Source organism: Pangasianodon hypophthalmus, chromosome 18 (genome assembly GCF_027358585.1).
Source record: "Pangasianodon hypophthalmus isolate fPanHyp1 chromosome 18, fPanHyp1.pri, whole genome shotgun sequence".
Lineage (NCBI taxonomy): Eukaryota > Metazoa > Chordata > Actinopteri > Siluriformes > Pangasiidae > Pangasianodon > Pangasianodon hypophthalmus.
In genome coordinates, this window is record NC_069727.1 from 12,671,519 (window position 1) to 12,694,122 (window position 22,604).

The 22,604-nt window shown below is 39.6% G+C and overlaps 1 protein-coding gene across 2 annotated transcripts in view; it reads left to right on the forward strand.

The window, feature by feature from the left end:
* The first annotated feature begins 1,374 nt into the window (after nt 1-1,374).
* usp6nl (USP6 N-terminal like) overlaps nt 1,375-22,604 on the forward strand; it is a 65,839-nt gene continuing 44,609 nt past the window's right edge. For both annotated transcript variants that reach the window (XM_034313024.2, XM_026922853.3), the window contains exons 1-2: nt 1,375-1,528; nt 10,045-10,131. Coding sequence is in view for 1 of the 2 variants with exons in the window: in XM_026922853.3 (XP_026778654.3) it covers nt 10,128-10,131 (4 nt within the window). In the remaining variant the exon portion in view is untranslated. The remainder of the gene's footprint in view (nt 1,529-10,044; nt 10,132-22,604) is intronic.

Below are 22,604 nucleotides of genomic sequence, written 5' to 3' on the forward strand. Positions count from 1 at the left end.
CCAGGTGTGAGTGTTAAATGTTTCATGTTTTTCAGCTTTAGTCTGTTGGCTCTTCCACACAGACACCACATAAAGAAGCCAGTTCATTTATCTCTGTTATATCTACACTCCTGAGCAAAAAATGACAAAATATTAAGCTTTTATTGGTCTTAACAACAAATCACTGGTCAGGAAATTAGCAAGAATTAAACAAATAGATAAAGGAAGTTAATATGGGAGCTTTTCCCTTTGACTGCTTTAAATGTTTAAGCCTTGTGGCCCTTGATGGGCTGCATCAGGTGCGGCAGATAACCACATAATCACTAATCTTTTAAGAAAAAAAAAACATACCAGAAGATATTTTTGGAAAATTTTGTACAGCCAGATATGTGTCAGTTTGAATTTTACATCAAACATTTTAATCATTATCATGATTTTATCTTTGCATACAAGAAGCTAGCTTTCTAGCTTTTCCCACTAAACAGTTCACTGCAGCAAAAGTAAACGAGTAAATGGTGGCACAGGAGCTCTCAGGAGCGCATTAGTTTAATTCATGCTCATTTTCTGACCAATGATTTGTTGTTAAGACCATTAAAGGCTCAGTATTTGCCATTTTGGGTTTGGCCCATTTTTTCGCCCAGGAGTGTATTTTTGGTGACTTGCAGCATTTGCCATTTTGGGCTTGGCCTTTTTTTTTTTTTTTTTTTTTGCCCAGGAGTGTATGTATGAATGAACCTGGCATCATTCATGTGTTCATGTTTCAGGATCTTTCCGACAACAGAGCATGTGAACACGACATACTCATAATAACCAGTTCTGAAGTGGGAAGTAGGATAATTCTGATGGCACCTGAAGGCAGCATTAATCCTGTCCAGACAAAGCTTCAGTAGTAGAATTGATGAGTGGCTCCAGTAGTAGGCTTGACAGGGCTTCAGCAGTAGTATTGATGTGAGTCTTCAGTAGTAGTACTGACTGGGCTTCAGTAGTAGTATTGATGTGAGTCTTCAGTAGTAGTACTGACTGGGCTTCAGTAGTAGTATTGATGAGAGTCTTCAGTAGTAGTACTGACAGGGCTTCAGTAGTAGTACTGACAAGGCTTTAGTAGCAGTACTGATGAGTGGCTTCAGTAGTAGTATTGATGAGAGTCTTCAGTACTGACTGGGCTTCAGTAGTAGTATTGATGAGTGGCTTCAGTAGTAGTACTGACAGGGATTCAGTAGGAGTACTGACTGGGCTTCAGTAGTAGTATTGATGAGTGTCTTCAGTAGTAGTACTGATGAGTGGTTTCAGTGATGAGTGGCTTCAGTAGTAGTAGTGATGAGTGTCTTCAGTAGTAGTACTGATGAGTGAAGAGGTGGGCGTGGCGCTCGGATCTCCACCTGGTTGAGCGCTTGGCTGAGTTTTGCCCCTTAGGGCTTTCCATACTGACTTTCACAACTCTTCACTTCAGTGGCTGAGAAGCGCCCGATTTCCTGGTACGGGGCACAATGGGCATTTCTTTGAACTGGGGGAAAATAACTCGAATAGACGAGAGCGGCGATGAAAACAGGTAATGCAGTTTATTAATTTATTCGAGCAGTTTACTGTGAGTTTATTATACAAATAGACTGGCTAATCGCGGTGCTTAAGCATTACGCTTAGCACAGCTAACAGCGCTTTCCAAAGCGGCATAAACATTCAGACAGTGTTTTCTCTTCTCCTGCAGGCGGAACAGGAAGTGCGTGCATACTGTACTTTTGTTTGCTTGTGAATATAGCACATTAGGCTCAAGACTTTCTTCTTTGCTGGGTTTCATTGGGGCCTAGCCAACTATTAGCCAAACACTCGGGACAGCGGCAGAGTCCGGAAACTGACAGGCGGTTCGTAAACAGAAATGAAGCTTCGCTATTGGTTGGAGATCACCGATCCCGTTTGCTGATTGGCTAGCGCCATCTGTCAGTCACAGAGTCGGAGCATGTCGGATAATTTGTCGCTCGATACAGAAATGAATTGAAGAAGCAGATTGTTGTGTTGTGCAGCGATAAAGTTTTAGCAGACGTGGTTTGGGCTGTCTGAAGTTTTCACGGTCTGTTTATATGAACTAGCAGATATGTTATTTATGTTTGTTTACTACAGCGCGTGCTGTAAACACTTTCCTCGCCTTGGTTTGGTCTGTGTGCTTGATTCAAGCTCACTCAGTAGGTAGGCTATATTTGTAGTGCACTTACTAGGGAAGATTTATAGCATCAGCCTCGTGTTGGGTTTAAAAAGAAATACAAGATGAGGTTTTCAAACATGAAAATAAGTGAAATATTCACATGATAAAATTGAGGCTTGGATTTGAATGATTTTAGTCCATGAGCAGGCATGAAATACCTTTGCTTTATAAACTGCTCTTTTCTCTGAAGGGCGCTGGGACTTCTGCTTGGTAGTGCACTGTTCCTCTTTTACTCAGGAGTGCACTTATTCTGTAATGCACCATCACTCTTTTACTCAGTAAACACTACTGCTTCTTTACTCAGTAGCTCACTTTACTCACTAGTGCACTATTGCTGCTCCACTTGGCTGTGTGCTGTTGTTCCTCTACTCAGTATTGTAATCAAGACCAAGACCATAGCCAACAGAGTCCGAGTCAAGACCATAGACAACAGAGTCCGAGTCAAGACCGAGTATGACAGGGAGGCAAGACCAGCAACACACGTGACTGAGTCCAGATGTGTTAATTTGCAAGTTCTAATATTTCCTAACCTGATATGAAATTTCTCTTGAATTAAAAGAACTCATCTACACTCCTGACCAAAAAAAAAAAAAAAGGGTTGAGTACAAAATGGCAAAATATTAAGCTTTTAATGGCCTTTAACAACAAATCATTGGTCAGGAAATTAGCAAGAATTAAACAAACAGATAAAGGAAGTAAGTATTTTGTACACCCAGTTGTTTGAATTTTACAACAAACAGCTTAATCATGATTTTATCTTTGCTTGAATTTGCCTTTTCCTAGCTTTTCCCCAAACAGTTCACTGCAGCAAAAGTAAACGAGCAAACAGTGGCACGGGAGCTCTCAGGAGTGCATTAGTTTAATTCTTGCTCATTTTCTGACCAATGATTTGTTGTTAAGACCATTAAAAGCTTAATGTTTGCAATTTTAGCCCTTTTTTTTTTGTCCAGAAGTGTACTTTGGTGTTATCATTTTGTACACATAGGCACACGGGAAATATATAGGACATGTTCAGCATAGGCCATTCTTCTAGCAAGCGCTGCAGTGTAGTCCTATTTTATATCATTGCATTGGGGGCTGTTAGGGAGCATGTGTGAGGTAAATGAAATGACCAAGACTGGATCTCGAGTACCACAACATTACTCAGTAGTGCACTATGATTGATTTGCTTGTTTACTTCTTTTCTTCATCTCTCCATTGATTAAAGAGGCACTGCTTCATTGTTCAGTGCAGTATCGCTCCCTTTCCTCCCTGCACTATTTTTCTCTCGCTCACTCCGTAGTGCACTTTTGCTGAGCTCTGCGTTTCCCCTGCCGCAGGCGTGCCACTGATCAGCCCTCACTTCCCAGGACTACCAGTTTGTTGGGCTTTCAGCAGATAAAACACAGACTGATGAAGTGCTTTGTGTTGACATCCAAGTTAAAATGACCAGAAGTAATAAAAATGAGTTAATGATGGTAACAAAGGAAGCTATTAAAGTGTAGCAGGCTTGTCTCTCAGCATTAAACATAATGTTTCTGGGATAATTACAGTGCCTGCCTCATGAGGTAAGCATTTTCACAAATAAAAATACAAATGATAGGATTGTTTTCTCCAAGAAGGCCCAAAGTGATGCTCTTTTGCATTTTGTCTGACACAAGGGACTTGACTCTGTGTGTACGCTGATCGTATACCAGGTTTGTTTCTGTGCTTTGTAGTTTCCATCAAAAACCTCCTCAGGTTCAGGGTAAGAATATTATCAAACTAAAACATTGTTAGAGAAAGTACAGCAAGAAAAATCTAGTCAAGTCAAGGTAGTAGTCAATACAATGTACTGTATACTTTATACATATTGCAATGATTTTTTTTTTTTTTTTAATAAATTAGTTATAAAAACCTAGGAAAAATTTAGTCCAGCCGTATTTGCAAGACTAACTCTAACTCTAATAATGCACACTACAGGACTGATGAACAGCAATACTGTGAAACTGTTGGTTGCCAAATCTCTTCACAGCCATTCATGAAACAATTTCAGGCAAAAGTAAAAGCAGAATGCAAAATGTGAACAGATTAAGAAAATGTTAATACTCCAAACTATAAAAGCTGAAACAGTACGAAATAAATGTTTCTATGATTGAACCAGGGGAAAGAAAGTGCTTAAGATGAATATGAACATTCCTGTCTCCAGAAAGCCCTGTTTTTAAATAAATCAGATGGATAAAATTGCCAAAGCATGGCTCAAATTGATTCCACATCCAGCCGGGGCAGCGTAAAGCCTCCTTGCCTATTTCATGTTTGCTTACCGCGAGTCAGCCATAGCCCAGGAGGCAGTACAAGTGGAAAAATAACAACACACAGACAGTTGCTGCTTTGTACATCTGAGCTGTTGCACTATTACTGCCAAACACTGTTTATACTGTTTATACTGTCTATAATGTTACTTCACTCCTACAGTTGCAAAAAGGATATACTCTTTTTTAAAAATTTCTTTCTTTATTATTTCTTATACAGCATCTAGTAAGGACATTTCAGACCCAGTTTCATTGTACTTGTGCAATAACAATAAAGATGTTCTATTCTAACACACAGATGGCAACATACTTAGCTTGTGGTGATGAGCATGGGTGATGAGGACAGTCGATTTTGGCCAGCTGTAATTACAGCACAGTTCACTTCAAAACATGCCATGAGTCAGTAGGACTTCTCCTTACTGAAGTGAAGCGTATTATTACTGCAGCTACACCATTACTGCTACCTTCACTGGAACTATGAGGCTCAAACCTGTTCCAGCATGACAGTGCCCCTGTGCACAAACCGAGCTCCATGAAGACATGGTTTGCCGAGGTTGGTGTGGAGGAACTCAAGTGTCCTGCACAGAGCCCTGACCTCAACCCCACTGAACACCTTTGGGATGAACTGGAACGCTGACTGCACTCCAGGTCTGTTTGTCTGACATCAGTACCTGACCTCACTAATGCTCTTGTGGCTGAATGGACAAATCCACACAGCCATGTTCCAAAATCTAGTGGAAAACCTTCCCAGAAGAGTGGAGGTTATTACAACAGCAAAGGGGGACTAAATCTGAAATGGGATGTTCAGAAAGCACATATGAATGTGATGGTCAGCTGTCCACAAACTTTTGGCCACATGCTGTATATCACGATATTTCATGGTATTTCTGCGGTAACGATATAAATGACGATATGAAAATAGTAACATTCAACACTATCTGTTTGGCCACAAGTCAGATCAGCATACAGTCTTGAGTGCCGTCTGATTCACATCTGATCTTCTGTGTCCGAACCACTTCCATATTACAGAGGAAGCTCCTTTTTTGGGATTAGTTCTTCATCCTCGTCTAGGGTTGAAACTCGTTCTGTGTGTGAGATGCCCACGCTTCGTCATGTAAACATGCCGCCATCTGTATCGTCAATATCGCGGGATGACAAATTCTTATCATGTGTAGAAATTGTATGGGTATATCATGGATGATACGATCTGCCCTATGCTTCACCTCACTGAGTTGGTCTTTATAGGGACCTGTTCTACTGAACTCCCACCTCATTCCCAGGACAAAGTACAACCAAGAATCTGTGGTTATTTTCTGTAATTAAAAAAAAAACGCAGCTCTGATCTTGTGTGTTGAGTGTAACAATATAAGAATATATTGTATAAATGCTTACCGGCTGTGTCAGTTTGACACCACAGCTCTAAAAAGAAAGATAAATCTTTAGACAGAAGAGCTGGACAGAATGATGAGTTGTTACCTACACACACCCTTGAGCAAAATACAGCTTTGTGTGAATCAAGGCTGGCAGCACAATAAGCACTTCTGGTGTGTGTAATAGTACGAGTACAGGCTTGTATTGCGTTTTCACGTGACACACACACACACACTCTGATATCACTGACTGGTTCAGTTCAGGGTCAGTGCCAGCAGCATAGTGGAATGAGGAAAGAGACATGCAGGATCTCGATCACTTCCTCCATGTGTGTGTATGTGAGGCTTTGTGCTATACACAAGGACAGGGTGGGCAGTTGTACACATTCAGGTTGTCAAACTCATTCACTTTCAACTCACTTTCAGTAACCGCTTGATCCTGGCAGAGGTGAAGGCTTTTTCAGGAACCCTGGGCAGGAATACACCCTGGATGGGATGTCAGTTCATCTCAGGGCAACACACACATTCACACACTCATTCACGCCTGGGGCAGTCCACCTACTGGTATGTTTTTGGGAATTGGGAAAAAACTGGAGAACCTGGAGGACACCTGACCTTCCTGGACTTGTTGACACCGGACCATTACACTCATGTGTGCTTTATGGAAACCTCATTCCACATTTCGCCCCCCTTTGCTGTTATAATAAGCTCCACTCTTCTGGGAAGACTTTCCACTAGATTTGGGGATTTTTCAGCCACAAGAGCATTAATGAGGTCAGGCTCTGATGTTGGTTGAGGAGGCGTGGGACCAGGAGATCTGAGTTCCAGTTCATCCCGAAAGCTGTTCAGTGAGGTTGAGCTCTGTGCAGGACGCTCATGTTCTTTCACTCCAACCTTAACACACCATGTCTTCATGGAGCTCACTTTGTGCACAGGAGCATTGTCATGCTGGAACAAGTTTGGGCTTCTTAGGTCCAGTGAGAGGAAACTGTAATGCTACAGCATACAAAGACATTCTATACAATTGTGTGTTTCCAACTTTGTGGCAAAAGTTTGGGGAAGAACCACATATGGTCAGGTGTGCACAAACTTTTGGCCATATAGTGTGTGCATTTCTATCTTAAATACCTGGATTGTTTATCCGTTGATTAACGGGCTCAGATTATGTAGATCATCTGCCATATAAGTCCCTCTAAATGAGTTGGTACTGTAGAAACGATTAAAAATTATGAGTGCATGAATATAAACCTGCCACTGTTGCTGCTGTTATAGAAAAAACACCTTCCGATCAGATTCAATAAACTAATAAAGAAATCATATTTTCCTGGGCTACTTCCTGGGCCACAGCCTATTTTAATTCGTTTTACTAAAACGCTCGGGAAATATGAGTTTTAATAGATCTGTTTTAAGCACCTAAAAAGTTTTTTTTTTTCCCCCCGTGTTCTCCATCAGACATAAATATTATGAACATCTTAAAAGTATTAGGTTTATTTTGACAGAGCCACATGTGCCTACTAGCTGTAGACCACACACACACACACACACACACACACACACACACACACACGGGTCTGAGATCCCAAGATGACCTTGTCAGCTCACGGGTAGACATATGGTGTCGGTAATCCCAAATGTAAGTCTCTCTTGCTCTTTCAGTCTTTCTTTCTACTTCTCTCCTTTTTTGTCTCCAACATTTTCTCCTTTTTAACCATCTTGCCTTCTTTCTCTTTCTCTATATCGTCAGTCTCTTGGTTTCTCCCCCTCCCCCTGTACATATCATCCTTTATCTGTTTTCTCCTTCTCCTATTCCTTTTATCTCTATTCAGTTTTCTTCTCTTTCCCTTTTCCTCTCTCTCTCTCCCTCTCTCTCTCTCTCGCTGCAGTTTATCATGTCCTCGTGCTTGACCCTCATGAGTATCAGCAGATTCACTATTGTTACTGTTATTATTGTTATTACCTTACACTCCCCTCAGTCGCCCCCTTCCGTCCTGCTCTGATTACCCTTATTACACACACACACACACACACACACACACACACACAGTGAGAAAGAGAGGGAGTGAGAGAGAGAAAGTGGTCATCACAGTACTATAATGATAGCTTTGAGTGTGAGGGGCTGTAAGAGTCTTGAGTGACGCAGAGAAAAGAGCTAAGCAAAAATGAGGAGGACACATGAACGGCTCTCTCAGAGACTCGGAGGATTTGGAAAAAGGAGAGACATTTTTCTTTGCACCTTAACCAAACTTAACCCGCCACCGCTTCAAATCTATCCTAATTTGTTGTTTTGAAAAACTGGTATTATGGTAGTATTATAGTATTATAGTATGATAATATGGTAATGGATTAGATTGTGAAAAACAGGATGCTTAGCCAATTTTGTTTTTTTGATTCGAGATAAACAGGAAGGTACTTTTTCAGAGAAAAAGTTTAAATGTTTATCACGCCTCATGCAATATAAGCTGTGTTTTGCGATGAATGGCCCATGCATTCTGTTGAATATATTGTTCATATATCGAATGGAAAGCCTCTTACTGAACGACAGAAAGCATTATGATTCTGTACGTCATATCATTTCACCCCTACTAATCAGCACACACAGTGTTCTTTAAATATTCTGCATGGAGGAATAACCTGACGTCCTTCTACAAGTGTCTCCAACCTTGTTCGACTTTACAGGAAGAGGCTTGGTGCTGTTATTCTCCCCACAGGAGCCTTCACCAAATATTAACTGTGGGATGCTGATCATTTTTAAATGAGTGTTTTGCAGAAAACATGTACTGCTTATGTAGGGAAAAACCTGTGTATTTTCGTCTGTTTGCAATGCGTGGTTATTACATTCAGACGAGTGATTAAAGGAAAAAAACACCATGTCTGATCATGTCCACGCACGGTTCCCGTTGATAAACCAGCCAGTTAAGCAGTCTTTCTGACTCCTGCCATCTGTGCTCCAATAATCAGTCCTCTTTCAAAGTCATTTAGCTCGAAAATCAAGGTCAGCTGGACCTGTGTGGATTTTTTGTTCATGCGGCAGCTTGTGCTAGGATGTTGGTAGCTTAATTGCCTCATTGCAGTACACCTGTCTGGAGTCATCTTGGTTTCTCCACCCAATTATTCTGTCTTTTTTTCTTCTAATTTGACATCCATGTCTACATATTATTTTATACCACAGCACTGGTGAATGCAGAATGCCATCCATCCATCCATCCATCCATTTTCTTTGGCCATTTTCTTCTTCAGCAGTCTAAGCAGAGATGCCCAGTCCTCCTTCTCCCTAGCCACCTCCTCTAGCTCCTCCACGGGGATACCCAGGCACTCCCAGGCCAGGCCAGAGATATAACCTCTCCATCTAGTCCTTGGTCTGCCCCAGGGTCTTCTCCCAGTTGGACATGCCTGAAACACCTCCCCAGGGAGGCGTCCAGGAGACATCCTAGCCACCTCAGCTGGCTCCTTTCCATGCAGAGGAGCAACGACTCTACATTGAGCTTCTCCTTGAATGTCTGAGCTCCTCACCCTGTCTCTAAGGCTGAGCCAGCCACCCTGTGAAGGAAGCTCATTTCTGCCGCTTGTATCTGCGACCTCATTCTTTCAGTCACTACCCAAAGCTCGTGACCGTAGGTGAGGGTTGGGGCGTAGATTGACCGGTAAATTGATAGCTTCGCCTTTTGGCTCAGCTCTCTCTTCACCATGACAGACTGGTACAACGTCCTCATAACTGCTGACGCTGCACCGATCTGTCTGTCAGTCTCCCGCTCCACTCTAGCCTCACTCGTGTACAAGACGCCGAGATACTTAAACTCCTCTGCTTGAGGCAGTATCTCATTTCCAAACTGAGGTGTCATCACACTGTTGTGTTTTATTTTGTGCAAATAAAATTCCTTTATATTCAGATTCACATTCATTTACACACAATTTAAAATAAATTTGAGGGAATTTGTTCTTGTTTGGCATCAGAAGTCTTTTTCATAGGTTGTGAAGTGGGGAAAAGAAATGTTTCCCTCATTTGTGTATAATTAGGGCATGTTGTTAAGAAGTACAGTTCTGTTTCCACTTTTTGTATGCAGTGGGGGCACAGCCTGTTGTCTCCTGGTAGCCAGGTCTGTGTGTGTCTGCCCGTCTCTATGCCCGTCTCTGTGGCGAGGTTGTGATCACTGAGTGTGTACATGTGTATTCCTTTTTGACTCTGTGCCCTCGAGTTGATTTTTGTCACCACTGACTCTCTTGCGTGCAGGTCATGAGTGCAGTGGGGATAACATCTGTGGATGAACAGCCTCACCTGGAGCTCACCTGTCTACCACAAACCAGCCTCGCAGTATGAGTGAGTACGAATACACACACACACACACACACACACACACACACATCTCACTGTTAGGTCTCCTACTGGCTTGGACATATGGCTCAAATGAAAGTAGTCAGCTTTAAACTGCTATCTGGAAGTGTGCATGCAGGTCTGGGTTTGTGGTGTGTGTGTGTGTGTGTGTGTGTACTAACAAGGCTGCAGCAACGTCAGTGTGTCTGTATTGGGATGTAAATACGGTATAAGAGTCTTGATCATTTTAATATTAGGGTTTGACTGAAAAGTGGACAGAATTATGGATGATGGCTTTTATATAGGCTTTTCTGAGAAGGACACAGGTGTTCCTTCATTCGTCTTCAGTGACCACTTCATCCTAGTCAGTGTTGTGGTGGACTCGGAGAACACACACGAGATAGGAATACACCCCGAATTGAACCACAGTCCGACGCAGGGCACCATACACACACACGTTCACACGTACTAACAATTTAGAGTAGCTAGTCTACTTAAAGGCATGTTTTGGGAGGTGGAAGGACAACAGAGAACACAGAGGAAACCCATGAAGACACGAGCAGAACACGTGAAAAACTCCAGCTCAGGACTGAACCGGGGACCCTGGAGGTGTGAGGTGGCAACACTACCCACTGCACAACCACAGCCTATTCTCCTTCATATTCATCTAAAATAAGGGACTTGAAAAGAAAGCCATTGTTCCAGACTCTTCCAGAGTGAAGATGATCTGAAGCATCCACAGCAGAGATCTAGTACTGATTCTCATTATATGCAGTACTGATTCTCCGCATATATTAACTACTAGATATTATAATGAGAATCAACATTATCCAAGAATTGCACATTATAATTCCTATGAAAATAATTCGGGTTGAACGCTAATAGACACCTAGCAATAAGCGCAAACACAAGGCAAGCCACATGAATGAAAAAACAAACACACAAACAAATAGTTGTTCTCTGTCACTCCCTTTTCTTCCTCCATCTCTCTCTCTTTCCATCTCTCTCTCTCTAATAACAGTTACACCAAAGGGCTCTCTTCTTTAAAGTAGAACTGAAATAGCCTTGCAGCACACAGACCAAAAACAGCACCAAACACACCGCCCTTAAGTGAAATCACCGCAGCACACACAGTTTGGAAGTGTGTGTGTGTGGTTGATGGGAGACCTGGGAAAAAAATATTACTATTCTTGTCTTACTTTGTTTTTTAATGTGTGTGAGTGTGTGTGTAGATATATTCATTAGAATGTGCAATGTGTGTACTCTTTTTTTGTTTGTGTGTGTGTTTGCATGTTTGAATGATACAGTACTCTCTTGTGTGTGTTTTGTTGTTTTGTTGCCATTCGGCTTTGTGTGTGTGTGTGTGTGTTTGTGTGTAATTACCGTGATTACCCCCTGCTCTGAACTGTGGGAGGGTGAAAGGCCTAACGAGCGTGTAGTAATTACCCAGCGATGAGTCACCCTGCTCCTGATGGACTGATTTACGCCACTTAGGTAGAAGGAGAGATGTGGAGGGAAGAGATCATGGAGGAAATAAAGAAGCTGAATTTTCAATATTCCATTTTTTTGGGGCTGTCATGTGTCTGGTGCTAGTGTTTAGATGATGAAATGTTGGAGAAGGCCAGGTAAAATCAGTGTTTTCAAAATTATGATGAGGGGAAAAGAAACTGTTACGTTGTTGAATGCATTTGCACAAATGCTTACGTCGGCATCAAGGATGGATTGTGAGCTTGTTTAGAGATGGGGTTTGCCATTGCTCACTTGTTTGAACACATAGGAATTTCTCGTTCCGGACTGTGGATTGATTTGGCAGCTCTATACACACACAACGTTCACAGAATAGGAGACAGACAGTAGTTACGAGTGGAGTGGCATGAGTACTTGTACTATTTGATCAGTATTTGACAACACAAATATATGGATCAATTCAAGTTAAAGTTTACGACTTCAGACTCGTTATACAAATGAAACTTGGTTTAAAATATCGTGATCAGTCCCACTGGCAGCTGTTGTTCATTTGGTTAAATTGAATTCTATTTTTTTTTAATCGATAATTATTGATTTGTGATTGTGATCAATTCGTTTCAGTCATTTCCATTTGAATCAATGCATCAATCCAAATCATCGTATCATTATGACAAATAACACAGTATAGGTTTGTCTACTGATACTTTTATTAAAAAACAAAACAAACAGAAAAAGATTCAATCCTAAAATCACTAAACAAACTCCCAGCTTATTTTAAATGAGCTACTTGCAGTTTGTGATTGTTAGAAAAACACTAACGATGCCAGTGATATTTCAGAAAAGTGTGTCATGACATTATCATGATATCGATATTGTATCGTCAAATTTTGATGAAATATGTGTGCTTGAGCTTTTCCAAAGAATTGAACTAAATAGGATGCTTTAGATTACCTTCGCATCCATCTTGGCTCACGATCTCATCTTAGCTAGTTTAATAGCAGCGTATCCATGATAGCTTGACAGACAAGCAGCGGCTTAAGAAAGCTCGGATGATTGTTTTTTCAGCAGCAAAGGGGGAAGTAACTCCGTGTTAATGCCCGTGGGTTTGGTTTGGATGCATATGAGTGTGATGGTCAGGTATCTGCATACTTTTGGCCGTATAGTGTATATACCTCTGGTGTCTATGGCACCAGATTGAAGTGCAAGTCTCCTTCACATTTATTTGGTATTGGCTTATCTCCTGGTTGCAATGATAACTAGTGAATTTGCATACATCTTTCAGAGAATGAAGAAGTGACTTCCTCAGTATATCAGAACACCATTTGCAAATTCATTTCAATGAATGTTTTAAATGCAGGGTATTTAAAAACTTATAAGTTTAATCACCATTCAAATTAATTGTAAAGTGTTAGACGCTATTTAACACTATTACCGAAAGAGCCGTTTTTTGGACCATTTTCGGCTGAAATATTTTGGTAGCATCCATAATAAATATACTTAACCAATGTAAATATATACTTCTAATGTTCTGTTTAATGTTAGCTAGGCTGAACATACATTTTGCCAGCAAAAAATGCTGCATTCAAACTGTACAGATTACGAATTGTTAAACTAAGTTTGATCATATTTGTATTTAATACTTAAATAAGTGAAGGGGAAAAAAGAAAAAAGAAATCTGTTAAAAAAAATGACAGTTCAGTAAATTATATACATCAAATCACCTGCGTCCATTCAGTTCCATTTAAACTGTAATTATTCAAAACAAGATGATCTCATAAAACAAGCGGTATCTCAGTAAAGTGTGTCATGACATAATTTATCACCATAAAGATGTACTGTATTTACTGTCATATCGCCCAGCGCTATGAGTACGATTTCAGAGGTTTAGAACCTGATATTAGAACTAATATGTTCTCTCTCTCTCTCTCTCTCTCTCTCTCTCTCTGACAGATTGGCCTCCTCTTCTTTTTTTTTTTTTTTTTTTTTTCTGTTCTCTGTATTTTTTTGCCAACTCTGTATTAGCATACACACAACTTTGATCCCATTAAATTTGTAGGTAATTCTTCTGACTGTGTATTTTCTTTGGCACTGGTGTGTGTGTGTGTGTGTGTGTGCACGTGTATATGTATATATGCGTTTGTGCATAGAAAGAGCGAAAGATGGATGAACGAGGGAAGGAAGTCACTTAGGAGTATGATTACATTTCATAGTAAACAGCAGGAAGGAAAGAAGTGGAACCTGTGCCTTGTGTATACATCTCACACACACACACACACACACACACAAGTACAGTGACCATGCATTCATACTAGAAAGGAACAAAGTGAAAGACCTAGAGCCATGATTCCAGCCACACTGATATGCGAGTTTCTCCTTTTTAGGTAAGTTATTCCGCAATTTCTTTACTCTCACAACTTTAGAGTTCCTACCTGTATTTAGTTCTCACATCGTATGACTAGAAAGTAAAATAGAGAACATGTTTCTAACTGCACACATCACGTGATGCACCACAGGGGTCACATGCGTGTTAACAGAGCGCCACGTCACAGCACTTCTTTCACTAGTCTATTCTTATCTTGTAACTTTGTGCTGATTTTTGTGTAGAAAACGTAACGTATCAGGAGGGCAGCGGGTTCGAAAACACCCAAATCTGACAATGAAGAAAAAAAAAATCAAAGTCAAGTGGTCACATCTTATCACGTTATATAATATAAATAATAATATAATATAAATAATCACAGCTTAGCAAGTTATAGCTTGCATATAGCAGTATGTTAAATAAAGTCAGATTTGTCTAGTATTTCCTGTTATAAGGCTAAAGTCAATCAAATATGTAATTATTAAACCTCTTTCAAGAAATCTTAACTAATTTAAAGCTTGAAATAGTTTTGTTCTGTTGGAATTTTTTTTCTTATTTTTATTCGTTTATCTTTAGAAAGAACCAAAATGATCTCCCAATTGAATAAAAAATTTTAAAGCTTGTTTTAATTTTAATTTTAATTAAAAATATAGATATAGTTAATCTTATATTCGATTATAATATCCCATAATAAGAAATTTTAAAGCTTGTTTTAATTTTAATTTTAATTAAAAAGCATCTACAAACAGGCTGGATAAACTTATATTCCATTATAATATCCCATAATAAGAAATTTTAAATGAATTTGTACATATTCAAGGTTTTTTCCCTTGCTAAGATCTTTATTTTTATTTATTTATTTATTTGCCATGTGATCACTGTACCTAATTATTGGCCACGTGAATTTTTCTGACACACGCACAATTCAGAAACTGACCGGAGAGAACAGGAGTATCTTCTTGATACAAACAGAGTTTGTTATTGATGTCTTCTCAGCTACTGCGTAGCAATAGAGGTCATTCACATCAGTCAGGAAAGGAATGGGAAAGACAAGCATACAGAATTTTCTGTTGTATCTGGCTATATGGAATATTGTTCCGGGGTTTTGGGGCATGAGAGGGACAAGTGGATAATTTTCATTTAGGCCTACTATATAAAGCAGTTCAAACTTTTGACAGTCATGACTGATCTTAACATTTAAAGTCGGAATATTTCATGTATTAAATGGCCCCAACAAACGTAGAAGTGTATTGGACTTCAATTCATGGAAGGATCTACGGATGCAATACCAGATTCCGTGAGGTTGTGTGGATAGTGAGGATGAGGATAATGCTCGGGATAGTAAAACCAAAGCAGTGCTGATATTAGTATGGAAGCTTGTTCTCATCTGCATTCAGGAATGTAGTTAGGAATGCTGATGGCAGAATAGTTCACATTAGGACCATGGCTGACACAAAAAAAAATAGTGTATATGTAATAGCTCTCCTCTCTCTCTATGTTCACTCTTCTAGCAATCCCTAAAAGATTTCTTTTTTCCGTCAGACTTTGAGGTAGTGATGGGAGCAGAGATGAAAGCTGTAATGTCTTATACATTAAATACGTCTGTGGAGAGTGAATCTTCTTCTCAAACCCTCTGCTTATCTGATCACAGCATGTCTTTACAACATCTGGAAGACCTGTTTAGCTGCTCTGCCACCACAGACTCTTTGCTGACGCCTTATTCCGAACCTTCTGCAAAATGAAGGCTTTTGTAGTCAGCTTAGAGACAAACTGATTGAGCTTATTAAGATTAGTCAAGGTTCGGTTAATGACCCCTGAATACTTTGGAATGCAGGGATTCAGTAGGAATAATTACATTTTGTTTGCCTCTTTGCTCAACGTAGCCTTTCGAATAAAATGTCTGACCCTGAAATCCTGCTTATTTCTAATTACTAACTTTAAAAAGAAATTTAATTAGCCGAGTTTTTTTTTTCCCAGATTGCACAGCCGCTAAAATTGGCATTATCAAGAAAGAATGTAACCAGTTGCTCAGGTTTGAAGAAGAGTTTCTTATTCAACGACTAAAACAAAATGACTGTTTTCATAGAAGCAGACTAAGCCACTAACTTCCCTAAGGCTCTGTAGCAATGAAAAGTTTGCCAGTATTACTGCTTCGTATAGATCCATTTCATATCAGTGAAACATTTTGCTCTTTTGACTACACACTGCCTGCTCTTGATTTTTTTGAAACACTTCATCTGTTACACTTAACTGATTCGGAAACAGCAACTTTAATTTCAATTCATGTCGGTTTTATTTGTATAGCATTCCTGAATCGATCCAAGTGAATCACCAAGTGAACCAAACACAGTGTGCATTTTGTGTTACTGACGACGGTTTTGTGTAGAGCCCCGAGGCGTAAACTGAGCCAAAAGACAGGCATGCTGTGCTGCGGAAATGCGATGTGTTCTGTAGATGTGGACTAAAGAACAAAAAGAGAAAATAAACGCTGGATTTAATGCACAAAATGTTTTGATCTAGATATTAATATAATAATGTAGTACTTTACTGAGCACTGACTTTGTGTTTTTCGTGCTTTGGCAATTTTTATGATTTCTACATGCACTTAGTAAAGGCATGTTGAATGAAAGTCACGCCCCTTAGCCAATGTTTTTAATGTTTGTTTTTGTTTTGTTTTGTTTAATTACATGCATTGAGAAAACCAACCAAACGAAATAGCAAATGAACCAGAAAGTATGAATTTCACTCTGATTCAAGCTTGACTCACAGACTAATAGGTGTGAAAGATCTCTGTAGAGCAAGCTAGAGGCGACAGTGGCAAGGAAAAACTCCCTGAGAAGACATGAGGAAGATAGCTTGAGTGGTACCAGACTCGAAAGGAATCCCATCCTCTTCTGGGTGAAACCGGTTTGTAGGATTGTGAATCATTACAGTATATGGGTGCAGAAGAGTAAAGGCAAACAAAAGTAACTTCAGAAGTAAAAGTATGTTCAGTATGAGAACATTGTGAATGAGCACAGGTCAGTCGGAATGATAGCAACGGTTCTTTTGTATAAACCTACAGCATCCAGGTCAGATTTTTCACTGAAGCAAGGATAAGTTTCCTTCAAGATACTACCATGGTATCATTTCTCTCCTGCCAAAGAAAGGACTGGACATCTTGCCCTAGCTACTGTCTCGCTACTGTCTCGCCACTGTCTCTGATTGGATGTGTCTTTAGACATTCGTTATTAGACTTGTCCTCAAACGCTACAGTGGATTTATTAAACATATGCAGTGTTTCTGCTGATTTCTACCAACGTTTTCCACATCATTCATTCTTCTGTTCATATCAGTTCATATTGTGCAGTCTTTTCTTTCGAAGTTTTGTAAGCGTTTGACTGGTGTTCATCTGGAGTGGACAGTGTGATCAGTGCGCTGTACTCCAATCCAGCATAAGCTGTCTTCTGTCTTCCATTTATTCAACTCTTCTCTTTCTAGACCTTGTTCTTCTTCTTCAAACTATCATTTCGTTATTAGAACTCGTACATTGTGTTGTTAAATGGACAAGTCTACCACTGGATGGGGTGGGCAGCGGGTGCTGAGGTTATTTCTGTGTCTGTGAATTACATCTGCATTAAGTCAATAAACAATTATTCACAGAATATGAAATATGTATAAACGCTGTGTCATCACTTTAATAACACACAACATCGTAATAGGTTTAGTGTTTACTGTAGACTGGCTACATTTCTTACACAGAAAATTTGATTGGGTGTCCAGCGTGCATGAATTCTTCATATCAGCACACCTCTAAAGTAGATGTGGTCGAAAATATAATATATTATAACGTTCGTAACAGCTGTGTCTCACTTCAGTGAAATAATTCTATGCAAATCCCTCAAACTTGTTTTGTGTGTGTGTGTGTCCACAAAGTGTGCAAGTTCCCACAATTACTCTGCTATCACCGTGGGAACATTTAGTCCCTATAGAGACCCTACTCCACACACAAACACACACACACACACACACACACACACACACACACACACACAGACACAGAAATACACACAAATTTTTTAGTTGTATCCCCAGGACAGTAATGTAAGTGCCTTCATAAATTACCCAGTGTCCCCAAGACTGTAAATGTCCTCCGGTTTGTTGAGGAGCGTGATACGTTTTATAGCCGTACAGACGAGGAATGACTTCACTGCGACCAAGGCGACTTATTGGTCAGAATAAACTGTGAAACCACGCCTCCTCACAGCCGTCCCTTTGAGCAGTGTGTGCTGTGTGTTGCCTGGGTGATGCAGGTCTGCCTCCTCATGCATGCGGAGAGCTAATTACTACAATAATGGTCAACTTCTTAGTTTCTGAATTGAAAAATAAAAAAGAATAGAAAGAAAGAAGAGGGACATTGATGGGCTTCAGTAACATTTGGAGAGAAAGTAGCAGGAGCAAATAAGATTGGCAAGAATATTTAGAGAGGAAAGAGCAGAGCAGGCAGGAATAAAGACAGGTTTTCTAGTTCGCTATCTATTCCATAGGCTGTGTATATGATATATATAGGGATGGGCGATATACACTTAAAACTATATCACGATATTTCATGATATTTTTTTGTGGTAATGATATAAATGACGATATGAAAATAGTAACATTCAACACTACGTTTCTGGCCACAAGTCACTTCAGCATACAGTCTTAAGCACCGTCTGATTCACATCTGATCTTCTGTATCTGAACAACTTCCATATTACGGAGGAAGCTCCTTCTTCCTTGTCTAGGGTTGGATCTCCGTCTTCCACCAAATTGTTCTCGTTGTACGTCATCAACTATAACGTCAGTATAGCGGGATGATAAATTCTTATCATGTGGCGGAATTGTACTGATCTATCATGAACGATACGATATGGCACAGCCCTACTTTCAACATCAGTTGTGTTAGTCTTGTAAGAGTTTCCCCTGCATTAATATCTTCCCAATATTTCTTTTATGATAAACAATTTTCTTAAAAGTTACTCTAAAACATTTATTTAGCTGATTGACAGGTATGCGCTGATAGCTGACAGTCACACATCATGGACTATTCATTACCTGACAAGCTTCTTCATTATTTGAGCAAGAAATAACCAGTGGATTGGGAAAAAACTGTTAACCTGGCACTCATTTGAGTTCCTCGTTGAAGTAGATGGTTCTTGGCCATATTTATAAATGAAAGGTACCAGATTATTTAGTGAAAGCTGGGTTATATTTAATGCACATGTTTAAGGTTTATGGGTAAATATGTACTCAGAAGTATGGGCTGTAGTGTTAATGTACTACTGTGCAGTCCTTTTTCTACTATTGTGTTCTTCTCTGTTGTCAGTGGTAGCTCGGGGGTTAAGATGTTGGACTTCTGGTTGTGAGGTCGTGAGTTCAGTTCCCAGCGCTGCCAGGCTACTGCTGGGCCCATGAGCAAGGCCCTTAACCCTCAAAGCGCTCAGTGTAAAAGAGATAAATGGAAGTTGCTCTGGATAAGGGCATCTTCCAAATGCCATAAATGTAAATCTTTCTATTTGTCTATCTCTCTGCCTATCTAACTACTGTATTTATATTTTTATCTTTCTCTCTCTCTCTCTTCCTCCCCCTTTCTCACTTTCAGGAGAAAACAAAAAAAAAAAAGATTACCAATGAAGAACAAAAATTCATTTTGTGCTTCTCAAATATCAATTCTAATTCAGCTGTAATTTCAGACTTCTCTCTCTCTCACTCACACACACACACATGCTCGAGCTCATAACTCTGAGGCTCACTCCATCATGCATTATGAAAGAGGAGTGATCAGCCTCACTTTATTAACAGCTCTCACTGTGGATTTATCAGACGTGATGCTGTGCTTAAGGCAGAGTTAAGGTGCTGTGTGGCTGCAGGTTTTCATACCTCATCTCTGTGTTTAAGATGGGAACCCACTTGCTTACCGGGTCTGAAACTGCCTGATCTAAGGTCCGATTTCTCCCCTGCACAGTGAACAGATTCACTGTGTACCAAAATAGAGAAAGCGGTCTGAATCCGAGTACACTTTTTCTGATAAGTATGCTATTAAGTAGTATATTGTATCAAGTATGTATTTTATTGTTGCTGCTGCTGTTGTTTTTGTTGTTGTTGTTTTTTTTCAAGAAGCGAATCAGAAGACATATTCTTAATGCCAAACCTGTCAAGCAAGTAAAACTAAACACCTACCACCTCACCACCCAGTTAATTTAGTTAACCCCTTGAGAATAATAAAGATGATAATCAGTACTTTTCTTATTGGCACTCATGAAACAAGTAGAGCTCCTGTATCTTCTAAATCTCTATTCATCCCTGTATAAGACTAAAGACAAATGACTTTGCAAGAGAAGCCAGGATGAAAAAGGCGATTTCATGATAACAGAGAACAGTAGGCAGCCTGAAGGAAAGAATACAAGGAAAGAGTCTACTGAATACTGAACATTTCACATTTTAGCATTGTTTGTAGATAAGGATAATTTTGGTAAAGGCTTCTGAGTGTTCATTTTCTCAGCAGGGACTTCCATGTCTTATCATCCTCCCTCCCTCCCTCTGAGATCCTTTCTCTCTTTCTGCTTCCCATCGTTAATCAGTGTGTTTTGCCCTTCCTCTTTCTCGCCTAACAGCTGGTTTGTCATTAATAGGATTCTGTGTGCATAAAATCTCACAGATGACTTTGCCTTTTCGTGCAAGACTGACGTGCCCTACAACCTTTATCAAGCTTTCAAATATAAACCAATTCTAATTAAACGATATCACAAAGCAAGAGTGCGCTTATACTGAATATCAGCACGGCTGCGATTCTGCCGTAGACACGAAGCCGCAGGGCGAGAGCCGTAGCTAATCACAGCCGTGCCGATATTCAGTATAACGGCATGATTGCGAGTGCTGTATTGCTCAATTATAATTGGTTTATATTTGAAAACTTGTAGATTGTAGCTTTAAGCTTCCGGGCACATAACGCTTGTAGGAAAAAACAACAGTTCTATAAATAAGAAATTAATATCGCGTAACTGACATTTGGGACACAATATGGCCAAAAGGTTTTGTTTAATTTTGCTCCGCTAATGGAAGTAGATCCCGAAGGAGCCACACTCACTGATAGCCTGTCAGCTAGCTTGCTAGCTTGCTGCTCATTGTGCTCACGTCGATTTGTACGCTCCTGTTAAAGGTGCATCCGGTGAAATTGGCTTCGCTTCTAACTTTTCATCTTCATCTGGCGAGCTTTCATATTTTAAGTCAGAAGTTGTTCATGAAAAATGTATTCGCTGATGTCACTAATTCTACTGTAGTAACAGTTTCAGCTAACCGTTGCTTAAACTGGAATTTTTACATAGCGAACACAGACAAGAGGAGTGATGCACACAGTGAAACATCCCAGTGCGGTTATACTAAATATAAGCACTCTTGGAACGCCGCTCGTCCCATCAGATTAGTGGACCAGAATTACTGTGTATTACAAATGTTAAAGGGACCAAATATTATTCAATTTTTACACTACTGAAGGTACAGCAGTAATATCTATTATTAGAGATGGCACTGATCTGATACCCAGGATCAGTATCAGTAAATGATTGGATATTAGAGGAAAACAAGAAAGAATTCTCATCAATCCTGTGACAAATATAGCCTGAAAAATCAGAGAATTGCTTTGTAGTGTAACAATATAAAGCAAATTAAAGTAGGTCACGTGATAAAAACAGTAGCCACAGCAGTAGCCACTATATTAGCCACAATATGATTTAATTACATTTATACTATGTTATTTATTTATATTTGCAATGTAAGTGAATTTTGTGTGAAAGAGTTTAACGAGATGTTAAAAAAACTAAGTTTTGTGTAAGTTTTCTTTTAGCTACGTCTTTTTCCTTGTACATCTTGTTATCGATATCGGCTGATTCTCAGTTTTTCAGTGTGCGCAGAGAAAAAGTGGTATTGTGCCATCTCTGTTTGTTATTTCACAGTGCTGTTGAATTCTCCATTCTGATTGGTCAGAAGGTGTTGAACAGTTTTCCATAACAGCAGCTCTATCAGTAGTTCCAGGATTCCAGTAGTAACAGGATTATATTAATGCACTTATTCTAATACGGTATGTTTCTATAGTAACAATTTACATAAGGTCTTGTATGGTGGACACTCACATAATCTAATCTAAATATAAAAGTAAATGGATTAAGAAAGCATGTAATAGTTGATATGGTGACATTTTCTGTGAGGAAATGTTTATTTATCACTTTTGGAAGGAGCCAGTCAGACGTAATGGAGATAAAGGGCGTGGAGTTTTTTTTTTTTTTTTTTTTTGACCTTCGAGATAGAGGGCTTTGCAGTTTCTTGGTAACATGACAAGCTGCAATATTTGTCTTAATTACTTCCAGAGAGAAAAAGGAAATGACTGTTTCTAGCTGTTGTAATGTAAGCGATAACAGGAACTAACTTTGCGGATGTTCCACAACATTAAACATAACTAGAAATGGATAAAAATAGTACAAGGTGTTGGTCTTTAATAAATAAAAAAAAATGTTAGAGTTGTGATATTGCTTGAGGAGATTAAGACACTTCTGGAGCATACCCCTACCTAAGGTACTGGGAGAAAATGTTCTCTTAAAGCAGATCCTGTAGCTGTAAAGAAGAAGTTGGGATGAAG